The 26745-nt window shown below is 38.2% G+C and overlaps 1 protein-coding gene across 1 annotated transcript in view; it reads right to left on the bottom strand.

Moving 5' to 3' along the window:
* The window catches only part of BMS1 (BMS1 ribosome biogenesis factor), a 28519-nt gene extending 10762 nt beyond the window's left edge, over window positions 1-17757 (bottom strand). Inside the window, exons 1-12 of the mRNA XM_065922226.1 lie at window positions 17632-17757; window positions 16034-16248; window positions 15140-15330; window positions 14094-14173; window positions 10017-10205; window positions 9258-9400; window positions 8420-8541; window positions 7551-7744; window positions 6429-6568; window positions 4132-4901; window positions 3817-3918; window positions 2823-2980 (exon numbers count right to left, since the gene is read on the bottom strand). Coding sequence (XP_065778298.1) covers window positions 2823-2980; window positions 3817-3918; window positions 4132-4901; window positions 6429-6568; window positions 7551-7744; window positions 8420-8541; window positions 9258-9400; window positions 10017-10205; window positions 14094-14173; window positions 15140-15330; window positions 16034-16209 — 2265 coding nt within the window. The 5' untranslated portion in view covers window positions 16210-16248; window positions 17632-17757. The remainder of the gene's footprint in view (window positions 1-2822; window positions 2981-3816; window positions 3919-4131; window positions 4902-6428; window positions 6569-7550; window positions 7745-8419; window positions 8542-9257; window positions 9401-10016; window positions 10206-14093; window positions 14174-15139; window positions 15331-16033; window positions 16249-17631) is intronic.
* Window positions 17758-26745: the final 8988 nt, after the last annotated feature.

Below are 26745 nucleotides of genomic sequence, written 5' to 3' on the forward strand. Positions count from 1 at the left end.
AGTAAACAGCCAGACATTTAACAATTCATTAATCTGTACTTATTGTGGCTGTTTGAAAACTTAATTCCTTTAGCTAATACTCTAACAAAGACAAAATGCCTTGTATGAGTACAACACTGCAAAGAAGTACTGAGGCTCCCAGTCCCAGATCTGCTAGCTAGATCATCCAGTATATACATGTAGTGGATGCGAGATGCAGTTCTCAAATATAGACTAAAACTTGTACACAACTCTGTGTTTCAGAGTGCTTCCTAGGGAACCTGACCTAAGACAGCACACGTCCTTACTGCCAAGGGCTCAAATCTTCACATGATAACATTCTGATCATGGTTCATGTTTTTCATATATAATCTCACTTTCTAAGAGTAGCCTTGGGGGACTTCCCTGGTGTTTCAGTGGTCAAGACTCTGCATTTCCACTGCAAGGGGTACAGGTTCAATCCTTGGTCAAGTAACTAAGATCCCACATGCCACATGGAGTAGTGCCCTCCAAAAAAAAGAATAAGTAGCCCCAAAGCTAGTATGATTACATTGGTTGCAAAAGCAAGTCTGCGCATTCACTCATCCCTTCATGCCTACAATTACTCACTAATTATTACTGAACATCTGTTCTACACCAAGAAGCTTTGCAGGCACTGAATGACAAACTGTTCTAGGAAGATCCTTGCTGTCATGAAGCTTAGCAACTGACTTATGGAAACCAGGAATCAAACAAATTTTCAAAAACAGACACTCCATGATAAAAAACACTCAACAACTTAGACAGGAACTTCCTAAATCTGATAAAGGGCATCCTTTAAAAAACCCACAGCTAACATCATACTTAACAATGAAAGACTGAGAAAACTTTCCCTCTAAGATCAGAAGTAAGATAAATGTTTCCTCTCACCACTTCTATCCAACACTACTAGATGTTCTAGTCAGAGCCATTAGGCAAGAAATTTAAATAAAAGGAATCCAGTTCAGAAAGAATAACTATTTCTATTCGCAGGTGGTATGGAAAACCCTGTGGAATCCACAGAAAAAATATCAGTGCTGCAACCACTGAGACCTTGTGCTCTAGAGCCTGCACACCACAACAAAGATCCCACATGCTGTAATTAAGACCAGAAGCAGTCAAATAAATAAATATTTTTTTAAAAAAGAACACTAGGAACAAATTCAACAAAAGTGCAAAGCTGATACTCTGATAACTACAAAACATTATTGAAAGAAAATATCTAAATAAATGGAAAGGCATCCTATGTTAACATATTAGAAGACAGTATTGTTAAGGTATTGATACTACCCAAAATACAGATCGAGAGCAATTCTTATCAGAATCCCAGCAGGTTTCTTTGTAGAAATGGAAAAGTTTGACAAACAGAAAATCCAAAGGATGCAGTAAAGAAAAAATATTCTCAAAAAAGAACAAAATCAGGAGATTGACTTCCTAATTTCAAAACTTAGGATGAAACAATAATCAAAATACTATGATACTAGCACAGGGATAGTTGTATAGATAAATGGAATATAATTAAGAACCCACAAATAAACCCATGAATCTAAGGTCAAGTGATTTCTACCCAGGGTTTTAGGACAAGTCAATGGAGGAAAGAACAGACTTTAAAAAAAAAAGAAAAAAAGAACAGACTTTTCAACAGATGGGGCTAGGACAACTAGATATCCACATGCAAAAGAATGAAGTTGGGCTCATCTCACACCAAATTCAAAAATTAATTCAAAATGTATCAAAGACTTAAATGTAGGAGTTAAACTATAAAACTCTAGCACAAAATCATAGGAGTCAATTTTTACGATTCTGGATTTGACAATGGTTTCTTAGATATGATACTAAGCAAACAACAACAAAAACACACTGAGATGTGTTGTCCAGAGGGTAGCTACAATATGTGGCTATTTAAATTCTAATTAAGATCAAACAAAACAAATAAAATTAAAATTTTAGTTCTTCTGTCTCAGTAGCCACATTTAAAGTGCTCAATAGCCACAAGTAGCAACACAGGATGGTTCTTTGCAGATCATTTTATTACCTCTCTTCTGTAGAGAAGAGTGGACTGTGACTAGGATGGACACACGGTGGTTACAGAGGTACTCACCCAGTCAGCCATTAAGTCAAACAATTACTTCATGAGGCTTTTCTATAATCTGTATTAAATTTTGCCCCCCCTCCAAAAAAAGGATTATATAAAATGAATTAAAACAGATAATTGACAGTGACTGGCCCTCCCTGACATTTCAACTAAACTGAATGATCAAAAGAAGCCAGCCACGGAAAGGTCAAAAGAACATTCCAGAACATAACACGGAAAGGTCAAAAGAACATTCTAGAACATAAAGAGCAAGAGATCTAAGATGGGATTAAACCTTGAAAGTCTGAGAACTGAATGAATTCTGTGACTAGAGAGTGATGAGTGGGAGATGAAAATTTATCAGTATTATGGATATCTGTTTCCTTACAAATAGTAGAAATTCTAAATGTTAACTCAGGGATACTATATATCTCCTAGTTATAAAACACAAAATATCTCACGTGTATGAAAACCTACATGCAACACTTCAAAATAAAGATTAATAATACTATCCACACTAAGAGCTAACCATTCTCCTTTGTTCCATAACACATGCATATGGTCTGACTAAACTCAGAATATATTATTGCTCAGGATGCATGAAACACTCATTCCAATATCTGGAGAAATGTCTTGTTATGTTATAAAAATAAGCCTAATAACAGGTAGACAATTTTGAAATTATATAATCTTTTAGAACAATTCCTGAATTCTCTTGTAAGTCAAATATGCTATTCATATTCAGCCTTACCTCCTCTAAATCCCAATCATGGGGCGCCTCTACATGAAATCTGGAGCAGTCCAAAGAGTCAGCCTTGTGCTTACACTCGCTGGCAGGCTGGCTGACGCGAAACAACCCTCCAAGCTCTTCCCCATTATCACCATCTTCCTCTTCATTATCCTCTGTCACTAAAGAAATCACCATGATAGAAAAGTGAGAACAAATCTACCCACTAGAGGACTTGGCACTGAGGTTCCCTCTTTGCGGTAGATATGGTGATGCCCCTAAGCACATCAGTCACAGACACAGAAAGGCCAGGAAACTACTGCTCAGCATGTAGTCTGGAGGGAGAATACTAAGGGTTGGGGCAGGGAGGAGATGTTTAAAGACAGAGCTTTCAACTATCATAAAGAGTTTCTCTTGAAGAGTGTTGAATCTCTAATCACTAAGATTACTCAGGCAAAACTTGAACAGAAATCATTAAACACCAATCCAATTCAAAGCTCCTAGGTCACATATACTCCTTGGCTTTGTTCTAATCATATAGTAAATAGGGACTGCAATATCAGGTTCACCACTTTGTCTTTTGCATTACTGAGTCAAGCTCTTTCCACAAAGAATATATATACAAATCAGTAAAATATAAAATCAGAGCAGGGTAAAAGGAAAAACAGAATGGGTTATACAGAGCACTCATTCTCAGAGAGGAGAAAACACCTTTAGAGGCAGAATTTTTTCTGATACTAAATGCTACAAAAAAAATTCCCATGAAGGATTTTCTACAGGGGGTACAAAATGACATAACAGAAGAGTATTCTTATCAAAAGTTTTGTTTTATGGCAAACCCATAAATCTACTTTGTATGACTGATTTACAGTCCTCATCAGCTGATGATTAAAAACATCTGCCAAACATAAAATATGGCAGCCAGGTATATGTTATGGATGTCCAAAGTATGACAGAAATCCTCTAACCAATCTCCTTTTCAGAAAACAGTTTAAGAAATTAAAATGAGCTCTTTTACCTGTCCCATAAATAAGCTTTCGAAGGTTTGGAGTTGTTTGCTGTTGCCTCAGAAAGGCCTCAGCTGCCTTCCTGGAAAGGTCGTCCTTCCACTTGAGGGCACCTGAAAGGACAACACAGACATCAGCTAAATCTGTTTATCTGTCTCCTATGTTTCAAGCTCATTGCTCATTCATCCTGAAAACCTTTTACGAGTTATAATAATTGAACAGTTAACAAAATCTCCAAAACAGCAGAAACTCAAATGTAGACATTCTATCTGTAGAACCCTTTCAGTGCCAAGTTTACAATGGCAGTTAAATAAATTTAAGCATACCTGAAGTGTCTGTGGAATAGTTATTTTCTTCCTTATAATCTTCTTCTTTGAGTAAGTCTTCTATATCACTGGTCTCATCAATTAAGTTCTCTGACCCCAGTTTCTGACAACTGACCACTTGAGAAGGTTTTGGAAACTTTTTCCTAATAGCCTCTTCATTTTCTGAATCCTCCTCCTCTGTACTGAGAGAGGAATTTTCTTCAGGTTCATCTTCAGATGCAAAAGCCTCTTCAGCTGTGCAATGACCTGAATCTGAAGTGGTGAAAGTTGCTTTTTTCCTTGTCAAAGACTTCTCCACATTCAAACTATCACTTGAATCATCAGTATGTAACAGTTCTGGCTTACCTCCTTCTCTAATAGCCTTAGATTCTAAAATATCCCTCTCTTCCTCTGCAGTGGAATCCTCTTCTTCACTGCTTTCATCAGCTTCCTCTGTTTCTTCTTCCACTGAGCTCCTCTCAAGGTCATCATCACTGTCTGCAAACGCTGGCAAATCCACCTCAAAGTCTTCTTCCATCTCAAGTTTTTGCCGTTTTATACCTTTACCAGACATATACTGTTTATCAGTCACTCTAGCATCTTGCCCCTCTTCTGTTTCATCATCACTAGAGTTATTTTCCAGTCTGTCACCTTCAGACATTTCTTCATCATCTTCATCATCACTATCTCCAGACTCATCTTCTTCTTCTTCTTCATCTCCAAAAATGGCCTTCCGACGCACTCGACCAGTTTTCAAATCCACCTGCTTTTCCTCTTTTGGCATCCACTGCCTATGTGGACAAAAAAATGCAAAATAATTCTATTTGTACAATAACCAGCTAAGCCAGAGATGGCAAGTCAATAAATATGCAAAGAAACAGAAAATAACGTCAAGAAATGGTTTTAATGACATAGCATATAAAGGAATGATTTGATAAATACTGGAATAGTTACAGTAATATGCAAACTCATGTGTATTTATGCAGTACCACTCTTCAAAGGAACTTACAGAGAAAATAAAGAGATAACTTTTATTAAAAAAAAAAAGTCTAATTTTAGAAAATAATGGCTCCAAATGGAAGTGGGCGCTTAATAGATCTTTTAGAAAACCCATTACTTCCAAGCTTGAAATAGATGACCCTCAGAGAAATAACTGACTCCAGATCCAAGGCAGGGAAGTACAAAGCAAGCCAGAAATATCCTATTATTAGAAAGCAAGATGTGCTATGGCATTAACAGGAAAATGCCAAAAGGACACGGAAGACAGACTGAAGGGACAATAAAGGCATCACAAACAATAATGATAGTAATCGCATAATAATAAGTAAATTTTTGGGGGGTGGGCTGCCCCCAAAGGTTGAGAGAACTTAGTTTCCAAACCAGGGATCAAACCCAGGCTCCAGCAGTAAAAGCACCAAGTCCTAACCACTGGACTGCTGGGAAATTCCCTTTTTAAACCCCATTATTCAATTGTGATACTAAAATAAAAAGGTGAAAGCTCTGTGTCAAGAATTCCAGCTAAAAAACATAGAAGCAGTAACAGATTACAAATACCGCCATTTTGAAATCACCAATGCAATAACTGATAAAGAAGAATCAAGATGCCAAAATTGGGGTGGGTAAGAAAAAACTACCAAGCTGTTTAATGTAGCAGCATTATATAAAACTGTGAAAAAATCAATTAGATGTTTTCCTGCTTTTGTGTATATATATATATATATATATATATATACACATAGTAAGTTATAAAGTAGATAATCTCAATCATTTTCTGACTAAATTTATTAGCAGTCATGTCACTACTACTAATACACAACCAAAATACCCACTATCTATAGATATATACAAATTCCCAACCCAGACTGAAAATAATTCACATAAGTCAGATATTAGTCAAAATTAACCCACAGGAGATATTACAACATAAGCTAAGTAAAAATTTTAGAGATAAGGTATGTGGCTACTAGACAGAGACCTGAACTCTGCCTGTTATTTTGGCCAATTAAAGTCAAGTGGCTTCAGGACTCCTAAGAAATAAAAGCAATCTATTGGAAAAGGCTTTGTAATACTTGAAAGCTTCCTGAGTCTGTGAAAACTGAATCCTTCATATAATTTCAAGAAAATATTTCCATGTATTGTCACAAAAGTGAAGAGCCCTCAGAAACAGAAGCACATACAAAGCAAAGCACTACCAAACCACCAGGAATGAATCCCACCATTTGCTTTCTGATGGCAAAATGATGTATGATATAATCTTACATAACAAAGGTTTTTTTTTTTTTTTTTTAATATTAAGAATAGAAAAACAGCACACTTACCCTTGATTGTCTATATCTTCTGAACCCAGTGGTTTGGAATCAGAAAACAGTGTCACTCTACTTGAAGCCATCTTGGCATCAATAGTGGCATGGGTGGAAATGAGACTCTGGACCAGTTCATGAGTGGGCCTCACCTCTTCCTGTCAAGACCACCAAGAAAGAGAAAGTGAGGAATGCACAAGGATTCTGAAGAAAAACACACTGGTTTCAATCAGTTTCTCAAAATTACCTTAAACACAGTTTCTGAGAACCTTTCTTACTGCCTCAAACAAACAAAAAAGAATTCCTACAACAGGGCCTACAACTAATCTCTGTCCTCATTAAACTCTTCCAAAGTTCATGGAGTAAACTATCTGATAACCTGAATACTGTGTTGCCAATGCTACAGAAAGCAATTACAGAAAAATCTCATTTCAGAGCAGTCAAATAAATAAAAATTTGGAGTCTAGTTTTTAAAAAATGTGTTATCTTCTGATATAAACATTGCACTTCAAGGAATTTACCACATAACAAGATCCCTCCCAGTGAGCAAAGCTGCATGTGTGAGGGCACTCACTATAGCACTCAACTGCTCAAACCAGGGGACATTGGGACTGAGCCCCATAGCCCTCCAATGATTGGTTCAGTAAATAAAGTTTATCTATACAATGAAAGACAACATGGTTATTAAAAGCCTGAAGCAAATACAGGGAAAAACAGATTCACATATTCTTAGGTGCTCCCCAGAAGTTGCAAAAGCATTTACAGTCAGCATGTAACAAATACTCTCTCTGTCTCTCTAACACACAAATACTATGTATATGATATCTGCATATAATATATAATAATCTAGAATATAATTTAAGTAAATATGTATATGTTTAGAGAAAAACAGAAAGAAAAGAGAATGACCAAAGAGAGCTGGAGAAATGGGAAGTACAGGCACCAAATTGCTTCCAAAGCTCACGCTGGGTGTCTTGGCAGCAGGGATGTATGGAGGACATGACTCTCCCTTTCTGCTTGTTGTACTTACATATTCTGAACATTTACAACATGCACTGTGGACTTTACCATACATATGAATAAAGATAAAAAGCTTCATTAAATAAAAACTGACATTACTTCCCGTGACTTCCCTCTCACCGATTCCTGGAAGCCATGGCTGCCCCCAAGGTCCACATAGACAGCATCTTTGTCATACAGCACACCACCAACTCCAGAGAGAGGTGCATACACTAACTTCTCCTTCTCATTTAAACAGCGCTTCTTTTGTTGTTCAGGCAGTGCACAAGGGTCTGGGAGGAAACTGACGTCACTCACAGCGAAATCTCCTACACCTGGAAGACAGACACAGAAAGACGGCGTTCGCTGACAAGTGACTGGTGGCAGAAATGACATGCACAGAAGGCTGCAACCACAAGGGCAGAGCCTGACACTAGCACTGTGCCTGTCCAGCTAAACAACACTATCAGAGTAGAGGAAATCTGGTCAACTCAACACCTCTGGTGACCAATATAGAACTGAGTTACTCTTAAAACTTCAGCAAGATGGCTTTATCTTGTTTGGCCATTTTCCAGTTTTCCTAAGAACTGATGCTTTTGAACTGTGGTGTTGGAGAAGACTCTTGAGAGTCCCTTGGACTGCAAGGAGATCCAACCAGTCCATCCTAAAGGAAATCAGTCCTGAATATTCATTGGAAGGACTGACGCTGAAGCTGAAGCTATAATACTTTGGCCACCTGATGTGAAGAACTGACTCATTGGAAAAGACCCTGATGATGGGAAAGATTAAACGCAGGAGGAAAAGGGGACGACAGAGGATGAGATGGTTGGATGGCAACATCGACTCAATGGACATGAGTCTGAACAAGCTCCAGGAGTTGGTGATGGACAGGGAAGCCTGGTGAGCAGCAGTCCATGGGGTTGCAAAGAGTTGGACATGACTGAGTCACTGAACTGAGAACTGAAGTGATGCCAAGAGTTCTACAAATATATTTTATAGCAAAAGGATACCTGGTATGTGAATTTGGCTTTTGTTTTTCAAGTGTGCTCCCCTTAAATAACCATAAAGAGAAACCTTCCGGTCACACTTGGTATTTGTTCGAATGTCTTCTGGGTTTGTCAAATCTTCCATCCTAAAAAAACAAAGCAATTTTATACAGCAGAAATGAATGTCAGAGTTCTTATAACTCTCTTCACATTTCAATGATTCTCACATTCAGTAATTCACTACACATATTATTTAGAAAGGTATAGAAAATACAAAAATAAGGGAGCAGAGTTCACCATCTACTAGAGAAAAAGAAGCAACACCTGATTATATCTCTCTTAGGCTCTACAGTATCCACATTCCTTAAACGAGACACCAGAAATGGGAAACGACATGCACCCAGGGTTAAGGAAAAGTAGAGAACAAATCCAGAAAAACCCTTTAAGGGAGAAGATAAGCTTTGATCTGGGTTTTTTAGTGTGGCTTAGATTTTGGTAGGTGGAGAAAGGGTACTCCAGGTTGATAAAAAAAATATGAAAAAAGCATAAAGAAAGGAGAGCACACGGCACATCGGAGTGACCGGAGCACCACAGTCCAAAATCAGCATCACTGAAAATTAAGGCTCAAACAGCAGGATGGGGCCCACATAGTATAGCCTTCAAAATCCTCACATTTTTTTGAACATTTCATACTTTTTTTTTACTCCTGAAGCCACTGTATCTATAAGTAATGGTACAAAAACAGTAGATATTTTCCATCAACTATACTTCTCTCCATACTTTCAATAATTAAGACAAAATAAGCTAACCTTTTTTAGCTTTATATGAGTCAGGAAGGAAACAGTTTACATTCACTTTTTACCTGTCTGCCAGGATATAAGGGTGAGAAGTTTGCCACGTAAGAGGCCTAAACTTCATAACTGTAATAAAACGGCCCAGATTGTGAATTTCTTGGTTTTGGTATTCTCCGTGTACCATTCCAGAAAGGTAAAATAGCTTGGCACCCTAAATATTAAGAAAAACAAAAAATTAAATTCTTGTCAATACAGCACCAAAATAAAGGCCTTTAAAGAAGCAACTTTAAGAAAGGGAGACTTCTAGCAACCCACTGTGCCAACACTTCCAGAACTTCTCTGGCTTCTTTCAGGATTCATATTGTTAGGGCTTTGTAAGGACAGAACTGCAAATATATTTAGTTTCAAGTTAAGCAGTGGCATGTGTCTGGAGTATGATACATAAAGAACACAGGCTCCTGGGCACAGAAAACATTCTATGACGGATGGGATACAGTAGTATGGGAAAGAGGAACGACGGGCAGTGTGTGTGCACTATAGTTCCTGGTCCCGCAACAAGGAAAAACTCTGGATAAATTATATTAAATCACAAATTCAAAATACTTAAGAGCGAGACACTGCCTGGTGCAGGAGGGATGCAGAGACCAATGAGACACAGAAATAAGTCCAGAACAAAGATTATCTAAAGGCAATATTCCAGGGACTATGAACAGATATATTAACGAAACTAAGGAGGTGATCCTGCAGAGACGTTTGTTAATCTCTCCTACTTATTCTATTTTTAAAGGATTACAATGTTAATATTCAATAATTAATTCTCTTCCTACCGGGTAGACTTCTGTCCAGAACCTATGTTTTAGTCGTTTCTTCGTTTTCTTCAGTTGCTTATTATGCTTGAAGGAATCCAGGTGAGTGAGAACGCCCATGATTTTAGGAAAGCCATGTACTTGGCAGATGTTTAGAAATTCAAATGTTTCCATTTCAAACCCAAAGCTGGCATCTATAAGCATCAAAACCTAAAAACAGAAGACACAATTTCTTAAGGAGGCTACTCAAAATAGACCACCACCAAACTATGGCTCATGAGCCAAATCTGGCCTATCACTTGTTTTATAACTAAAGTTCTACTGGAACGCAGCCAGGTTGATTTCTTTATATATTGTCCACACTGCACTTGCACTACAACCGCCAACTGAGTAATTACAACAGAAACTGGGACCCACAAAGCCTAAGATATCTACTATGTTGTCCTTTATAGAAAAAGCTTGCCAATTCCTGCTCCAGACTAAATCAAACGATAATTTAGGGAATCACCATGACGGAGAAGAGCACTACCCTTTGTCAACTAAAGATAAGTGAAGCCACTATTAATCCTCCAATGTTCATACATGTGCACACAAATCCATATACCACTGTGCCTTCACTGTGACTTCAGAGGCTTTGTGACAACCCAGAACAGAGCAATCAAATTAAGCTGGAATAAATAAATCAATAAATCTTTAAGTATCTACATAATTGGATACTTAAAGAATGAGGTTGAACTATAGTACTTATTTTACACCTTGAAGATATACTAAGTGAAAAAAAAGCAAAGCACAGAACAGCATGTATGATAAATAGTGTGAGCTTTAAAAGGGTTGTATGTGTGTTTCTATACATATCTGGAAAGATATTGGAGAGGGACTGAGAATAAGGGGTCAGAGAAAGGAAAGCAAAAATCATGCATTGTGCATACCCTGTAGCAATTTGAATCTCTCACCAAAGGCATGTGTTCCTTTTGAAATCTTATATGAAAGGCATTTTTCTTAATACGTGTATACTTTTAAAATTAGTATATGGATATTAAAGAATCCTTGCATTCCTGGGATAAAGCCCACTTGGTCATGGTGTATGACTTTTTTAATATGTTGTTGGATTCTATTTGCTAGAATTTTGTTAAGGATTTTTGCATCTATGTTCATCAGTGATATTGGCCTGTAGTTTTCTTTTTTGGTGGCATCTTTGTCTGGTTTTGGAATTAGGGTGATGGTGGCCTCACAGAATGAGTTTGGAAGTTTACCTTCCTCTGTAATTTTCTGGAAGAGTTTGAGTAAGATAGGTGTTAGCTCTTCTCTAAATTTTTGGTAGAATTCAGCTGTGAAGCCATCTGGTCCTGGGCTTTTGTTTGCTGGAAGATTTTTGATTACAGTTTCGATTTTCTTGCTTGTGATGGGTCTGTTAAGATCTTCTACTTCTTCCTGGTTCAGTTTTGGAAAGTTATACTTTTCTAAGAATTTGTCCATTTCTTCCAAGTTGTCCATTTTATTGGCATAGAGCTGCTGGTAGTAGTCTCTTATGATCCTTTGTATTTCAGTGTTGTCTGTTGTGATCTCTCCATTTTCATTTCTAATTTTGTTGATTTGGTTCTTCTCCCTTTGTTTCTTAATGAGTCTGGCTAATGGTTTGTCAATTTTGTTTATCTTTTCAAAAAACCAGCTTTTCAATAAATGCTGGAGACGGTGTGGAGAAAAGGGAACCCTCCTACACTGCTGGTGGGGATGCAAACTAGTACAGCCACTATGGAAAACAGTGTGGAGATTTCTTAAAAAACTGGAAACAGAACTAACATATGACCCAGCAATCCCACTTCTGGGCATACACACTGAGGAAACCAGATCTGAAAGAGACACGTGCAACCCAATGTTCATTGCAGCACTGTTTATAATAGCCAGGACATGGAAGCAACCTAGATGCCCATCAGCAGATGAATGGATAAGGAAGCTGTGGTACATATACACCATGGAATATTACTCAGCCGTTAAAAAGAATTCATTTGAATCAGTTCTAATGAGATGGATGAAACTGGAGCCCATTATACAGAGTGAAGTAAGCCAGAAAGATAAAGAACATTACAGCATACTAACACATATATATGGAATTTAGAAAGATGGTAACGATAACCCTATATGCAAAACAGAAAAAGAGACACAGAAGTACAGAACAGACTTTTGAACTCTGTGGGAGAAGGTGAGGGTGGGATGTTTCGAAAGAACAGCATGTATATTATCTATGGTGAAACAGATCACCAGCCCAGGTGGGATGCATGAGACAAGTGCTCAGGCCTGGTGCACTGGGAGGACCCAGAGGAATCAGGTGGAGAGGGAGGTGGGAGGGGGGACCTGGATGGGGACTACGTTTAACTCTATGGCTGATTCATATCAATGTATGACAAAATCCACTGAAATATTGTGAAGTAATTAGCCTCCAACTAATAAAAAAAAAAAAATCAAAGGGATAAATATACTGAAACTATAACATACAATGTAACATGACTTCTGATCGGAATGCCCAAACTTTGAAACTAAAAAGGAAAGCTATCGATTATTTGTTCTGCTTTTACTGTCCAATATTGCACCAACATTTTAAGAATTTTTATTATAAAAATGTTTTGCCATTTAATAAACTTTACTTTTGCAACAACAACAACAACAACAAAAAGATGGACATGTACACACTGCTACATTTAAGACTGGCTAACCAATGGGACTCTGCTCAGTGTTATATGGTGGCCTGGATGGGAGGGGAGTCTGGGGGAGAATGGATACAAGTGTATCTGCATATGATTCCCTTTGCTGTTCACCTGAAACTGTCACAATATTGTTAATTGGCTATACTACAATACAAAATAAAAAGTTTACAGAAAAAAATAAATAAAATTAGTATATGATGTACATTATATAAAAGAGAAACTAATGACATGCTGAACTATTTCAATCACTTTAAGTACACAAGATTTAATAAGTTTATACTATTTTGTATTGGCAATAACATTTATTTTTATTAATGGTAGCATTACATATTCAAAATTTTAATGGTACTATTTCTCTGATATTAAGATGGCACAACTGTAACACCTATATTAAATTACTTTTTATGTTTTAGGAGTTCCTGGGCCAAAGGATAAAATCTGCAGCTCTTTGTCCCAAATAGCTCTTTGGAGGTGCTAAACAAAAAAAATTTTTTTTTAAAAAAGGTATCTGTCAACCCACACTTACTAATCAATATGTTTTTCCTCTTTGGCTTTATTTTTGCTAGTTTTAAAGGTAATTAACAGACATTAACATTTCTATAAATGCAATCAAGGCTATAAAATTTCCATATGCTAAGTAAAGCATAGATTTTTCTATTGTAAATACTCAGGAGTTGTCATGAGATTTTTTTTACCCAATACGGTAAAAAAGATCCATATTTTATCATAATTTAAGAACAGAGTTTCTGACACAACCAAGAACAGAGGTCCCATCCTGAGATAAGTTGTTTATTTCTGGGAGCCTCAATTTCATCATATATAAACTAGAGTTATAATACCTACTTACTTCAAAGGCATCCTGGGGGATTAGCTGAGCTAAATTTGTAGAAGCGGTTAGCAAAGGTCCAAGAAATGGTATTATTATAAACTTGTATGTATGTATGTATATCTAAATGAGCTTTAAACAAATATATATGTATTTATTTGGTTGTGCCAGGTTTTAGCTGCAACACGCAGGATCTTCAGTTGCAGCATGGAGGAATCTAATTCCCTGACCAGGATTTGAATCTGGACCCCCTGCATTAGGAGCAGGTAGTTTCAGCCACTGGACAACCAAGGAAGTCCCATCAATGAGCTTTTATTAGCTACATTCATTAAAGGTTCTCTCTGACCTATGGTTTGCCTTTAGATTTCGGAATACGTTTCATTATGCACATTCTATTTATTATGACAATTATCATTATCATCACCAATTCAAACACATCTTTTGTATCCCTGATGATACTCATCATTCTTTCTATAATCTTAAACCTTTCTTTCCTTCAACACGTGATAAATAACCTATCTCACTGCTGTAAGTCCCCATCAGAAACCCATGCTATCCCCAGTGACTTACCAAATCTGCTACTTTAGCCAGGTCAATCATCATGTTAATGTCACAGTCACATTCAATAATGGTGAGTCTGCGCTTTTTACCTATAAGTGAAAAAATGAAAATCTTACTTTTAAAAAATCTTGGAAAAAATCTGTTAATTCTAATTGTTATTATTTTTTAATTGTACCTGTTTTATGCACCTTATACATTCACAAGAGTATATCAGAAATTCATTTTTATGGGAGAAAACTAATCAAACAAATTCCATCTTAGTTTTCTTGCTATGTTCTCTAGTCTATCCTATGAATCAAGTGCTCAAACAGGCAAAATTGCAACTGGATGGGCAGATAAGTAGGCTTCATGATGGCCATGATCATGATATTTAGAAGCGGGTTAACATTTCTATCTTTATCAAAGTTTTCCCTGTTCTCACAACAGCGGAAAAAACCCTCAAACATAATGCAACAGAAAGTTCCTGTAGCAATCATTATTTTTAAATTAAACTAAAAGAAATCAGTCATAATCATGGGAATGCCTTAAGAAAAAGAAAAGCCTTAATCCAAATATATTATTGCTATCAGAAGAGACCAGATTCTACCACTGTCATATGAGAATTTGTTTCATCTTCCCTCAGACTTTAGAAAGGTCACCATTTCCCAGAGCAGATGAGTTCTCACAGGAAAAAGAAATGAAAAACTCCCTCACTTCCACAAGAATGTGGCTTCATGAGAGCAAGCAGCTATGTCTGGTGCATACCAGGTACTCACTATCTGTTAAATGAAGGTGCTCACCATGACCAAGCCAGCCCACCCCGGTCTGCCAAGCCTTTCAGAGGAGCACAGCTTGCAAATCCATATAGCAGTCAGAATAAAGTATATATTTACATTATTATTACCTTGGGGAATCTATCCTTTTCTGAAGCTACAGCCACAATAAAAGTATAAGAGCAGTAACATGAAGTGACAATATTACTTTAACATTTACCAGCCAAGAAAGTGTTCAACAAAGACATGCATGTCCCCCAGATGACTACACTTGCCACGCCAGTCTGTGATAGCACCTCTTACCTGACACGATTGTTACAGGGCCCCTGATCTCTGTCAGCTTCTGTCTGGTAAAGTTCCGAATGAGGCACTGAATCAAAGTGCTCTTCCCAACTTTTGGAGGCCCCATCACAACCACCACTATTGGTGGGGGCTCTAGTGGAGTTCGATCAACCACTGGAATGTGATGCTTTTTTGTCTTCAAATCCTGAGTCCTATTTGTGTGTTTAAAAAAAAAAAAAATTCACTTTCAATATAGAAGGCATTCTCCCTAGAAGCAAAGACTTTAAAGAGAGCAGAACAGACAATATGTGAATACAATTATACATTGTTAACTTCTGGTCCCAGTCCAAATAACCACTTCAGTAAATATATATATATATCAGGCTGACTTCAATAGTACAGAGTTGAAAACCATACACACCTTAAGTCTGTTTGCCTTATTAGCTGACTTCAATACTTTAAAAAGAAAACAAGAGACAAACATGGAGGCAGTGTACCATAATAAATAAAAGAGGAGGCTTTGGCTCTATTAGAAGAATTTAATTCAATAATGTTTAATATACCTCTAATAAGGACTCATTAATGAAAGCTATTTAATACAACACACTGTAATTATATGAAAGATATCCAGAAAAAAACACAAGTGTACCTGTTGTCATAGAAATTGTTTAAAATTTATAAATTCTTTAAATTCTTAAGTTTTTCTCTTGGACAAAAGAAGCCAATCTGTATGCAGATGCTGGAGGCTAAGTGGCTTCCACAGGAAAGACTTACATTTCAGTACAAGAAACACAGCCTGTACCTCCATGTCCTTCAGAGTTGGAACAGACTCATGAACCCAAATAACTGGAGAGGCTCCTACTATTTAAAAAGAATAAATGAAAGAAAGAACCACTAGACTCCAGTTAAACATACCTGTGAAAGGATCTCGCCATCCGCACAGCAGACTGGACTGCAAATGCTTTGGGGTTTCTCTTCCGGGCATCTTCCTCATCACCAAGTTGGAGATCTTGCAGATGCCGTTTCTTCTTCTTTTCAGCTTTGGGCCCACTGTTTTTCTTTCTGTGTTTCTTCTGGTCCTTAGCGTCCATAGTGGCCTTTTACCAATTCACAAGTAACTCTAACCTATACTGAGTGGGATGGAGGCAAGAGAAGCATTTTACAATCAAAAAAATAAAAATAAAAACCCAGAGAAAATAGCAAATTTCATTAAAATCTTTATGAAAAGATATATATTTCCCACCTCTGTTACTCAACAGGGGGGGGGGAAACTGCTTAATATTATCCCTGATTTCACTTTTTTCTATTTTGCTATAAATTTGGTTACCTTTGCTTAGGTTACTTTTGTCTTAAATATCCTGTATTTTTCAACTCAGTACATGTAGGTATTAAGAACTAGTGAAACTGAATTTAAATTTTATTTAACTTTACTTAATTCAACTCTAAATTTAAATAGCCACATGTGACTAGTGGTTACCCTATAAACTCAGCCTTAAAAATCAACTGGATTAATGAAATGGCTTTCACATTTACATATTTTTAAGATATTTTATTTTGAAAAATAAAATCATTTTATAATCTTCCAACATAATAGCAGTGTTACATTTAGCAATTGCTGAATATGCAAAATTTTTAAGTTCTAATACATGTATATATATTTTAAAAAGCGGCAATATCTCCCTACTGACACCACATAGGTTTGCAGAAACCCTTACAATGACTTCTGAGAGTCCCAGGAATTCATGGCCCATAAAATTAGGAACCACTAGACTGAAGAGTTTTTTAGAAAATCAGGTCACATACAATCTGCGCGCTTGCTTGGGGAAAAAAAGAGGGGGCGGGTGAGGTTACTTAATCAAATAAGGTACTAAATTTATTTCAGTTCAATAAATATTTGCATCAGCCTATAATAAGTTAGGCATTGTACACGGAGACGACTACAGCTAAGATCTAAACTAGTGGAGGAAATCCAAACCCATGTTCTGTGACACTCTATAGGGACATCAGAAGTCTGCACAATTGTTGGCGGTCAGTCAGAGACTTCCTACAGACACTCACCAGAGGAAACAGAAAGGCCACATATACCAGCATAATGTAAAAAAAAAAAAAAACACCACCACCCAGACAAACACTAGCCGGGAGTTAGGAGAGCTGGATTCTAGGAAAGCTTTGACTAAACAGGTGAAGAATTTCAGACATTATTTTTCCCCTCTACTATGAATATATTTTGGTTCCGAACTTGTACGGATGACTTTCTCCTTCTTACGGTTGGGTGGGGCGTGGGGGCGTGGGGTGGTGAGAAAAACACAATTTGGAGTCAACAGATCTGGCTCAGGTCTCAGTCACTGCTAGGATTATCCAGCTATGAAACGACCTGTCACCTTCCCTCCCGGTCCTGGCTCTCTGAGTGAATTTCATTCAACACTTCTCTGGCAGGTACGAAATATGTCTGCCCCGCGCAAGAGACGCTCCTCAGGAGCAGACTGTCCAGAAGAACCGAGGGAGAACCTTACCACGCGCGCGACTCGCGACTCTCTTGGAGCCCCAGTCCGGAAGACCAGACTGCCGCCTCTTCCCCCAGCCCGCGGCCGTTACCGGGGTCCCAACTGCTACTCTTCCTCAGGCCCGCATGGACAGCGCCGGAAGCGGAAATGTAACCTACCAGCTGACTCTACATGCCGGCGGGAAACAAGGAGGGAAAAGAAAAAGAGCAGCGGGAGGAAGACTTTCAGAGGAAAGCCAGAAGGAAGGCTTGTGATTGGCTGAGGGCAGATGTTGGCAAAGGCTGCGCTGTGCGCTCTACCGGGAGCCCCGCCCCGCCCCGCTCCACAGCCCAATCCCTCCTCGCCCCGCCCGGCTCTGCAGCCCCACCCGCGCTGCTGCTATGAGCCTGAGAGCCCCCTGGCGCCGCAGACGCCCAGGTTCACCCCGAGAACGTGGTGATGGTGCGGCACGGTACCCGTTCCCTGGTTCGGGACTAAAGCTAGATATGACATATTTGTCCTAGTCACACCGGAGTCACTGAGCCCATCCACTTCGAAAGCCCCAGGTACTGCATCCTCCAACTGGCCAAACGGAGTAGCACTCCCCTGGGAGTCGCACTGGTTGCTCATCCTTAAAGATGACACAGCTGGAGGACGCTTTTAGTGTTAGGACCCTCTTTTGCCGAGACCAACAGACTTTAAGAGCAAGGACACTCTGACCCAGCATGAAATTCTTTGGCCATTTTCTGTTCCTGAAAGCGGAGCTTTTGCCTGGGGGGTGGACTTCTTGCCTTTTTCTTGGGGCACAACTCCCCCGCCCAGGGCTTTGCCCATTTCCACCTCTCAGGTGATCTGGGATGCTCTAGTGCCAACAATGCTAGGTACATTTTCAGAATTTAAATTTCCCTCCTGGAGATTTTCGTTTCAGTATGATCCCACCAAGGCACCCGAGGCTCAGTTCTTCTACCTCCTAAAACTAAGCTCACCTATGCTTTTCACCCTCAGCATCCCACAGGTATTCACTCTTTGAACTCTATATCCTCTGTGCTGTGCTTCGGAGGCTACTGTACAGGGCACACAGTTCCCTCATCTGTGAAGAGGTTATAATTTGGTGGTATCGTGCAACACTGCTCCCCTCACTTCTTGGAAATTTCAGTGTACACATTATAATCCTTCCAATGACCTCTTGGCTCCATGAGTGACACTTTTATCCTCTGCCTTACTTCAAGCTTTCACGTTCCCTAAGATGGTACCCTACCTGGACTTTGTCCTGTCTAAGGACTGGAGCCCCCAGAAGCATCCGACTCTAACTCCGACTTGCTTTCTTTACAGTTTACTCCTTCTAATGCCCTGAATCAAGACATCGTGACCCAACCCATATCGCCAACCCATATAGTACTAAGTTACTCCCTTATGACTTCTCCCTCCCTAGTAAACTAGTGTCAAGTCCATGGTTAATCATTATAATCAGTGTCTTACATCCTCAACCTCACCTCCCTGTCACCTCATCATTCCTGCTTGGTAAATTGAAAGCTCTGGATAAACCCAACTGCCCATCTATTCCATGCTGCAGCAATGCAAATAAACATAACTGGAGGAAAAACCCAGAACCACACTGACTACCCTCACTTTAATAATTATAACTTTGCCTGATCTATGCTATTATTCTAAATGAGTATTTCACACCTCATCATCTCTTTTTAATCCTTCTCACCACCTCCCCCTTCTTGCTTCCTACTTCACTAAAAAAAGGGAAGTGGAGACTCCCACCACCAAAGATTTCCACTACCACATCCACCCATGTAGCTCTCTGCCTGTTACTGTAGATTAATTACCACCGTGTCCACCTGAAGGAATTCTGTACTTGAGTGCAGGATCCCTTCCTACTCCAGGATATTACTCCAGTATATAACAATGGAAAGTAACATGTATAAGTGTATGGGCTTCCCTCATAGCTCAGTCGGTAAAATCTGCCTGTAATGCAGGAGACCCGGGTTTGATTCCTGGGTTGGGAAGACTCCCTGGAGAAGGAAATGGCAATCCACTCCAGTATTCTTGCCTGGAAAATCCCACGGACAGAGGAGCTTGGCGGGCATGGGGTCGCAAGAGTTGGACATGACTTAGCGACTAAACCACCACAACGTAAGTGTACATCCATGTTTTAAAGGACACTTTTTTCATTCCCTGGGGAGAATGCAAAAGAAAATTTAGATACCTAATGGATTAAGTTAGAGTGTATGTCCATGGAAAGAATGGCCGAAGCAGAACACTAGAAGCTGCAAGATTTCCATCAGAAACTTGGAATGTCTATAACTCAGTACTAAATGGTGATCAGAGGACAAGCAACACAGTGAAAGATTGGCATAACAAATTTCAAAAGCTGATGGTAGTGCATCATCTTTCAATTTGGATATCTGCTGAAGTGTTAAAGGATGAATAGCAAAGCAGTGAACAAGTTATCACCCAGTTCTTGGTGGTCACATTCAAAGATGGCCACCCCAACTTCACAGTGAAATTAACAAAATCAAATTGATGTAACCAAAATTGTTAGCAGGTATAATGAATACAAAACCAATAATCAGGTCAATACATACTCAAGAGCAGTTGAACATTAACCTAAGAGTAACCCTGCAAGACTTTATGACAAGGAAGAATAAATGTGAAATCCAAAATCCATCATGAATTGCATACAACAAAAACAACAAATTTTTGATGAAGTTAAATGTTTGCATTATTTCATGAATCATGGACCAAATGTCTCAATGGATGTTTTGGACAGGACCAAATGTCCTAAAAGGGTTCCAGGATCCATGTCAGATACTGAAATCCTTTACATAAAATAGGGTATTACTTGCATATAACTTATGGACACCCTCCCATATAATTTAAGCCAACTCTAGATTAAATAATACCTACTACAGTGAAAATACTATGTAAATAGTTATAAATACAATGTAAATGATATGTAAATAGTACTGGCATGCAGCAAATTCAAGTTTTGCTTTTTGGAACTTTCCAGAATCTATTTTTCAAATATTTTCAATTCATGGTTGGTTGAATGCACAGATGTGGAATGCTTGGATATGGACAGCCAACTGTATCTTACAATTTTGTCAATTATATGTCAAAAACTGAAAATAAATGAGGTTAGATCATTATCTTCTGTATCATATGAAGGAAAGATGGACAATGAAACAAACACAACATTCTGCTGGCATGGAACAAATGAGACATAGCTATGGAATATCTAGTCTATAAAAGCTCCTACAAATCTTTTGTGAGGAAATTACACTCCTCATAGAAAAGCTAACACTTATACTCTAAACAATGATCTAAGTAGTTTACATTTACTAACTTACCTAATCTCCACTGGGGTAGGTAATATCATTATCATCATTTTGCAATAAGGAAATTGCAGACCAGATGTTAAGGGACTTGGCCCAGGTCACACAGCTAATATGTAGTAGAACTGGGATTTGAGTCTAGTAACTGTGGTTCCAGAGTTCATGCTCTTAACTGCTTTACCCAGAGATCAGTATACTAGCCCAAAGGCCAGATCTGGCCAACAGCCTGTTTTTCAATGATCCTTGAGCTAAAAATGGTTTTTATAGGTTGTTAAAAAGAAAAAATGACAGAAAGCAAAGTGGCCTACAAGTTTAAAATATTTATTATATGGCCTTTTACAGAACAAGTCTGTCAACATCAGCACCACACTATCCATGGCTGCTAACACTGGGAAGTAAAGACAACAGTATATAGCATGTTACTGTACAAATAATTCCTAAGTACATCTAACTTAGGCTGGCACACTCAAACCTACCAAGAGCCCCCATTTAAACATTTGAGGATATTGAAAGAGGAGGTTTTCTCACTGAGCACATTTTATGGTGATAAGCAAAAAGAGCATTACTGTTCACAGATTCTTAACATCAGGCTTATGCTAGAGATAAAAATTGTTAACTTAGCCTGTACTTCATATGTAAATAATTGTTATTTGAGAAACATGTGGCTGGCAAAAATACCGTTGATTTCTTTACTGAAGAGCTAATTCAGTAACAATGCTCATACTTATTAATGTATGCCATAAAATAGTAGAGAAAATGTGTGTACAGTTGACCCTTGAACAATACAAGTTTGAGCTGTGTGGGTCCATTCACATGTGAATTTTTTTCAGTAGTAAATACTACAGGACTATATAATAAATGGTTGGTCGAATTTGTGATTGTGGAACTGAAAATATGGAGGCCAATATATTCTTATTCTCAAGGGCACAGAGGTTCAGTTTCCTTAACCCCTCCATTATTCAAAGGTCAACTAGTATGATACTTTAAATGTGTCAAGCATTATTTCACATAAAATATATATTGTGGTAAAATATAAAAGACTACAGTGACATTTACAATGATGAGAAAGTCATAGTGGGCATTAAATTCAGGATCTTGATGTTTTAGTTTGATTTTCTTGAGTGCCAGTGAAAATTTTAAACACAGAAAATAATATATAATATACTTTAATATAAAAGTCCCCCACAGTTCAAGAGCTTCTCATAATACTATATACCTATTAATTAAAACTATTATGATGTTTTACAAAACCACATGTACTACAGTGGCTACATTCATAGGAAATATTTTCACTTACAGAATTTTGTTACCAAAACATTTTTTAAATTTCTCTGTTTTTTCTAAATTGCCTCCCTCAATAAGAATTCTCTGAAATATGATAAAGCATGTTTTACTGAAAACTTTCAGAAAGTCAAATGTTTATAAAGTTTTATTCTACTGATTTACCTGAGGCTCGATAAAATATCACCTTTTGGTAAGTCTTTCTATATTTGTTTGTAACCAATAGATTTTTTTTACTCTGATCTTTCCAATTAAAAGTACTTTGATTTATGGATGAACCTTCTAAACATTCAGGGTTTTGACAGAAGTCTCTACTCTTGTGTCAGTTCACCAGTATACAGTGTGTACAGACCTCTCAATGGAAGTCAGCTACATTCCTACCCCACAGAGAACAGAGAACATGGAGCCCATTATGTCTCAGACCTGAAAGTGAATGACATCATTATGTTCACATCCCATTGGCCAGATCCCATTCACATTGTCCCACATGGATGTGAGAGAGGATGTCACATGGATGTGACAAATATAGATGAGCAACGTGTCCAGCAGCAAAGGGAAATGCATTTTTGCATATAAAAACACTGCCAGGATTCCTTCCATGTGGTTCTCTGATATAAACTGAAGGCTGACTTCTGGTACAAGGACTTCCCACATTCATTACAGGCATAGAGTTTCTTTCGCAGACACAGTTTCTATCATACCAAAGCCTCTTAATTATGGGAGGAATGTATTATACACCCATCTTTACATCGTATCTCTTCTGCATGTATTCTCTGATGTGTGACAAGAGTTGGTGTGTAGTTGAAGGTCTTTGCACACTCATTACCATTATAAGATTTCTCCCCTGTGTGAGTTTTCTCATGTTTAAGGTGGGTTGAACTGCCATAACATGATTTTCCACACTTCACAATCAAAGGGCTTCTCTCATATGTGTGTTCTCTGATGTACATCGAGGGATGCCTTCTGGCAAAATGTTCTCTCACATTCTTGACATTCATAGGGTTTCTCCCCTCTATGAATCCTCTGATGTTGAATGAGTTGTGACTTTGGGCAGAAAGCTTTGCCACACTTGTTACATTTGTAGGGTTTCTCCCCAGAATGAATCCTCTGATGTTTGGTAAGGGTTGACTTCTCAGAAAAGATTTTTCTACATACAACACATGCACAAAGTTTCTGTCCTGTATGAGTTCTCTGATGTTTAAGAAGAACTGACTTCCCAGAGACAGTCTTCCTACATTCAGTACATTAATATATTTTCTCCCCTGTGTGAAGTCTTTGATATTTACTGAGGGTTGGCTTCATATAATAAGTTTTCCCACATTAACTATATTTGTAGGCTTCTCCCCTGAGTGTATTCTCTCATGTACCGTGATTTTTGACCTTATACTGAAAGATTTCTCACACTCATCACATTTATAACATTTTTCTCCCATGTGAGACCTCTGATGCACAGTCAAATTTGACTTTTGGGAGAAAGATTTTCCACACCCATGTGTGTTCTTTGATGTTGATGGACGGCTGAGTTCTGATAGAAGGTTTTCCCACACTTAGTACATTCATAGGGTCTCTCTCCTGTATGAATTCTTTGATGTACAGTGAGGGCTGGCTTATGGTAAAAAGAGTTCCCATATTCATTACATTGATAGGGTTTTTCTCCTGTGTGTGTCCTCTGGTGTACTGTGAGGTTTGGCTTCTGGGAGAAGCCTTTTTCCACATATGTTACACTCATGGTGTAACATGGTATTTCTCACCCATATCTAAAGTGTATGACATTTCTTCCAGAAGACTGACTTATCACAGGTTTCCCTAGATGCATTAAGCTTATAGTGAGTCTTCTTTGAGTAAATTATCTGAGGTAACATGAGGTTTGACTCATCCCTGACAGTTTTCTCACATTCATCATAATCACAGAGTTTCTCTCCAGTGTGAGTTCTCTCTTGAGTAACGAAAAGAGCATTACATTGGAAGGTTTTAATGTATGAATTATATTCAAATAGTTGCTCCACACTGTGCCTCTCTTGTGTCTCTCTTTTGTTGAATAAAATCCTCACTAAGATAGAAAGTGCTCCCATTTTTATTAAATTCATTATGTTTCTCCCCAGTATGAGTTTTCTCATGATTAATTTCAGGAAGTAATTTCTCACATCCATTGGTATCACCAGGTTTCTTTCTTGAATAGTTTCTATGATTAGTGGTTAACTCTGACATATTTTCTAAACTGATTCCATCTGGGTTATATTTATTCCACATTTTTCCAGAAGGAATAGAGTCTATGCAAAAATTAAATGACTTTCTTAATATATTCTCTTTCTCTGTAATTACTTTTTTGTTAATAATAAATGCAGCTTGCCATATATGTCTATCTTTGTTTTCTTTGCTCTTTATCACACCATCAACTTTCAACTCTTCTAAAGACAAGAAAAATTAAACATATGTTATGAATGAAAATAATTCTTAAATTTGCCTAATAAACAAATATACTTTATTTATCTCTTTGGTTTCAGAATCATTCTTTTGAGATAAAACTCCCAAATAAATTTTCCCATTTCCTCCACTTTTCTTAGGATTTGAGGGGAAGGGGTGACAATGAACCAACTAATCAAAGCTACTTTGCGGTAGAAAAGGGGAGGAAAGTTGGCAATGAATGTACATATATTTATGTGGCGATGCTGAAGCTGAAACTCCAATACGTTGGCCACCTCATGCGAAGAGTTAGCTCACTGGAAAAGATCCTGATGCTGGGAGGGATTGGGGGCAGGAGGAGAAGGGGACGACAGAGGATGAGATGACTGGATGGCATCACCGACTCGATGGGCATGGGTTTGGGTAGACTCCGGGAGGTGGTGATGGACAGGGAGGCCTGGTGTGCTGTGATTCATGGGGTGGCAAAGAGTTGGACACGAGTGAGTGACTGAACTGAACTGAACTAACAAACATACCTTTCAAAATGGATAAAAGAGGTGAAAGAAACATCAGGAATAGAGAATAAAAGGTAGAGTAAGAATGGATGAATTACAAAGAATGGAATTCACCATAAAACATGCTCAGAGAATTATGTAGTAAATGTGACATGGAGCACAAGCAGACAAGGATGTTGTTCCAAGAAATTATCAGAGGAATGAAAGTATTCCAAGAAATTATCAGAGGAGGTATATTAGAGTTTGCACGCTAATTTTGTTAGCCTCACTATCATCATATATCTAGAACTCCATCACTATATATGCTCTGTCCTCCTAAGCCTGGTTCATGGCATTATCACTTTTCCTGACTGATCTCCTTGCTTCTACTCTTGTCACTCTTCTAAACCATTTTTTTGCAGTCACCTTCCTGTGTCTGTATCCTGCTAATCTGTAAATTCCCTAATAGCAAAAGACTTAGTTCATCCACTGTGGTATCTCTTTCACTTAGAACATGATTGGAATGGATCAAATACTCAATTTAGCATTGGTTAATTAATTAACTCCTGAAAACAAAAGAAGTCCTTGATAGGAGGGAATGTAGGCAACCAAGAACACTAGAGCAAAGAGAACTAATGAAGATAAAATACTTATTATGAGACAGAAATTCAAGGTACAGGTAATAGGGATTAAACTCCTAAAAAAAGCCGAGCCAAAAAGAAAACATTTATGTGTGAGACTATATCTTGTGGTGAATTTAGGTGTCTGAGGCATGTAGGCTAAATATCCTTAGTAATTTCCAAATAGATTGAGCTTCTAAAGGGGTTTGTTCAAAATGCTCCAAAGATTTTTTGTTGTTGAAGCTCCAAAGATGCCTGTACCTAAAACAACCACCAAGGATCTAGTTTCCCCTGGATTACTCACCTGGGTAACACTGACTTGTAAATTCTTCCTCTGATATCCATGGTGCTTCTTGCTCTAACTTGATGATCTCCTCTGGTTTGGTAATGCAATACCCTGACAGTAGAAAGTGATATAGGACATAGAGAAAGCTGTCTGGCTTCAGGAATTTAGAAGAAAAACCAAGGTCCAGCTTCAGAAGCTGCACAATGAAAGAACCCACTGAAATCTTTCAATGGGGAGGTGAAAACACAAACAATATTCCTGGTCCATGCAGTCACTAAGTCATGTCTGACTCTTCGCGACACTTTTGACAGCAGCTCAGTAGGCTCCCTTGTCCATGGGATTTTCCAGGCAAGAATACTGGAGTTGGTTGCCATTTCATCCACCAGGGGATCTTCTGACTCCGGGATCAAAATCACATCTCCGGCATTGGCAGGCAAATTCTTTATCATTGGGCCACCTATATTCCTGGTATCCAAAATCAAATACCATTAAACTCTACAAAGGATCCATATGTTCGGTAACAAAGAGAAGATAGGCCTGATGCTGTTACTCTGCTTACCGAGTGAAATGTGGATGCTGTAGTTTTCTCGCATTATGTCCCTGCACAAGATCCTCTGAGCAGGTGAAGTTCACAGTCACGTCCTCAAATGAAATTGATCCCTATAACAGGAAATATCTGATTAATCTGAAATAATCACAATTGTAAGATAGAGAAA

Source organism: Muntiacus reevesi, chromosome 2, assembly GCF_963930625.1.
Source record: "Muntiacus reevesi chromosome 2, mMunRee1.1, whole genome shotgun sequence".
Taxonomy (NCBI): Eukaryota; Metazoa; Chordata; class Mammalia; order Artiodactyla; family Cervidae; genus Muntiacus; species Muntiacus reevesi.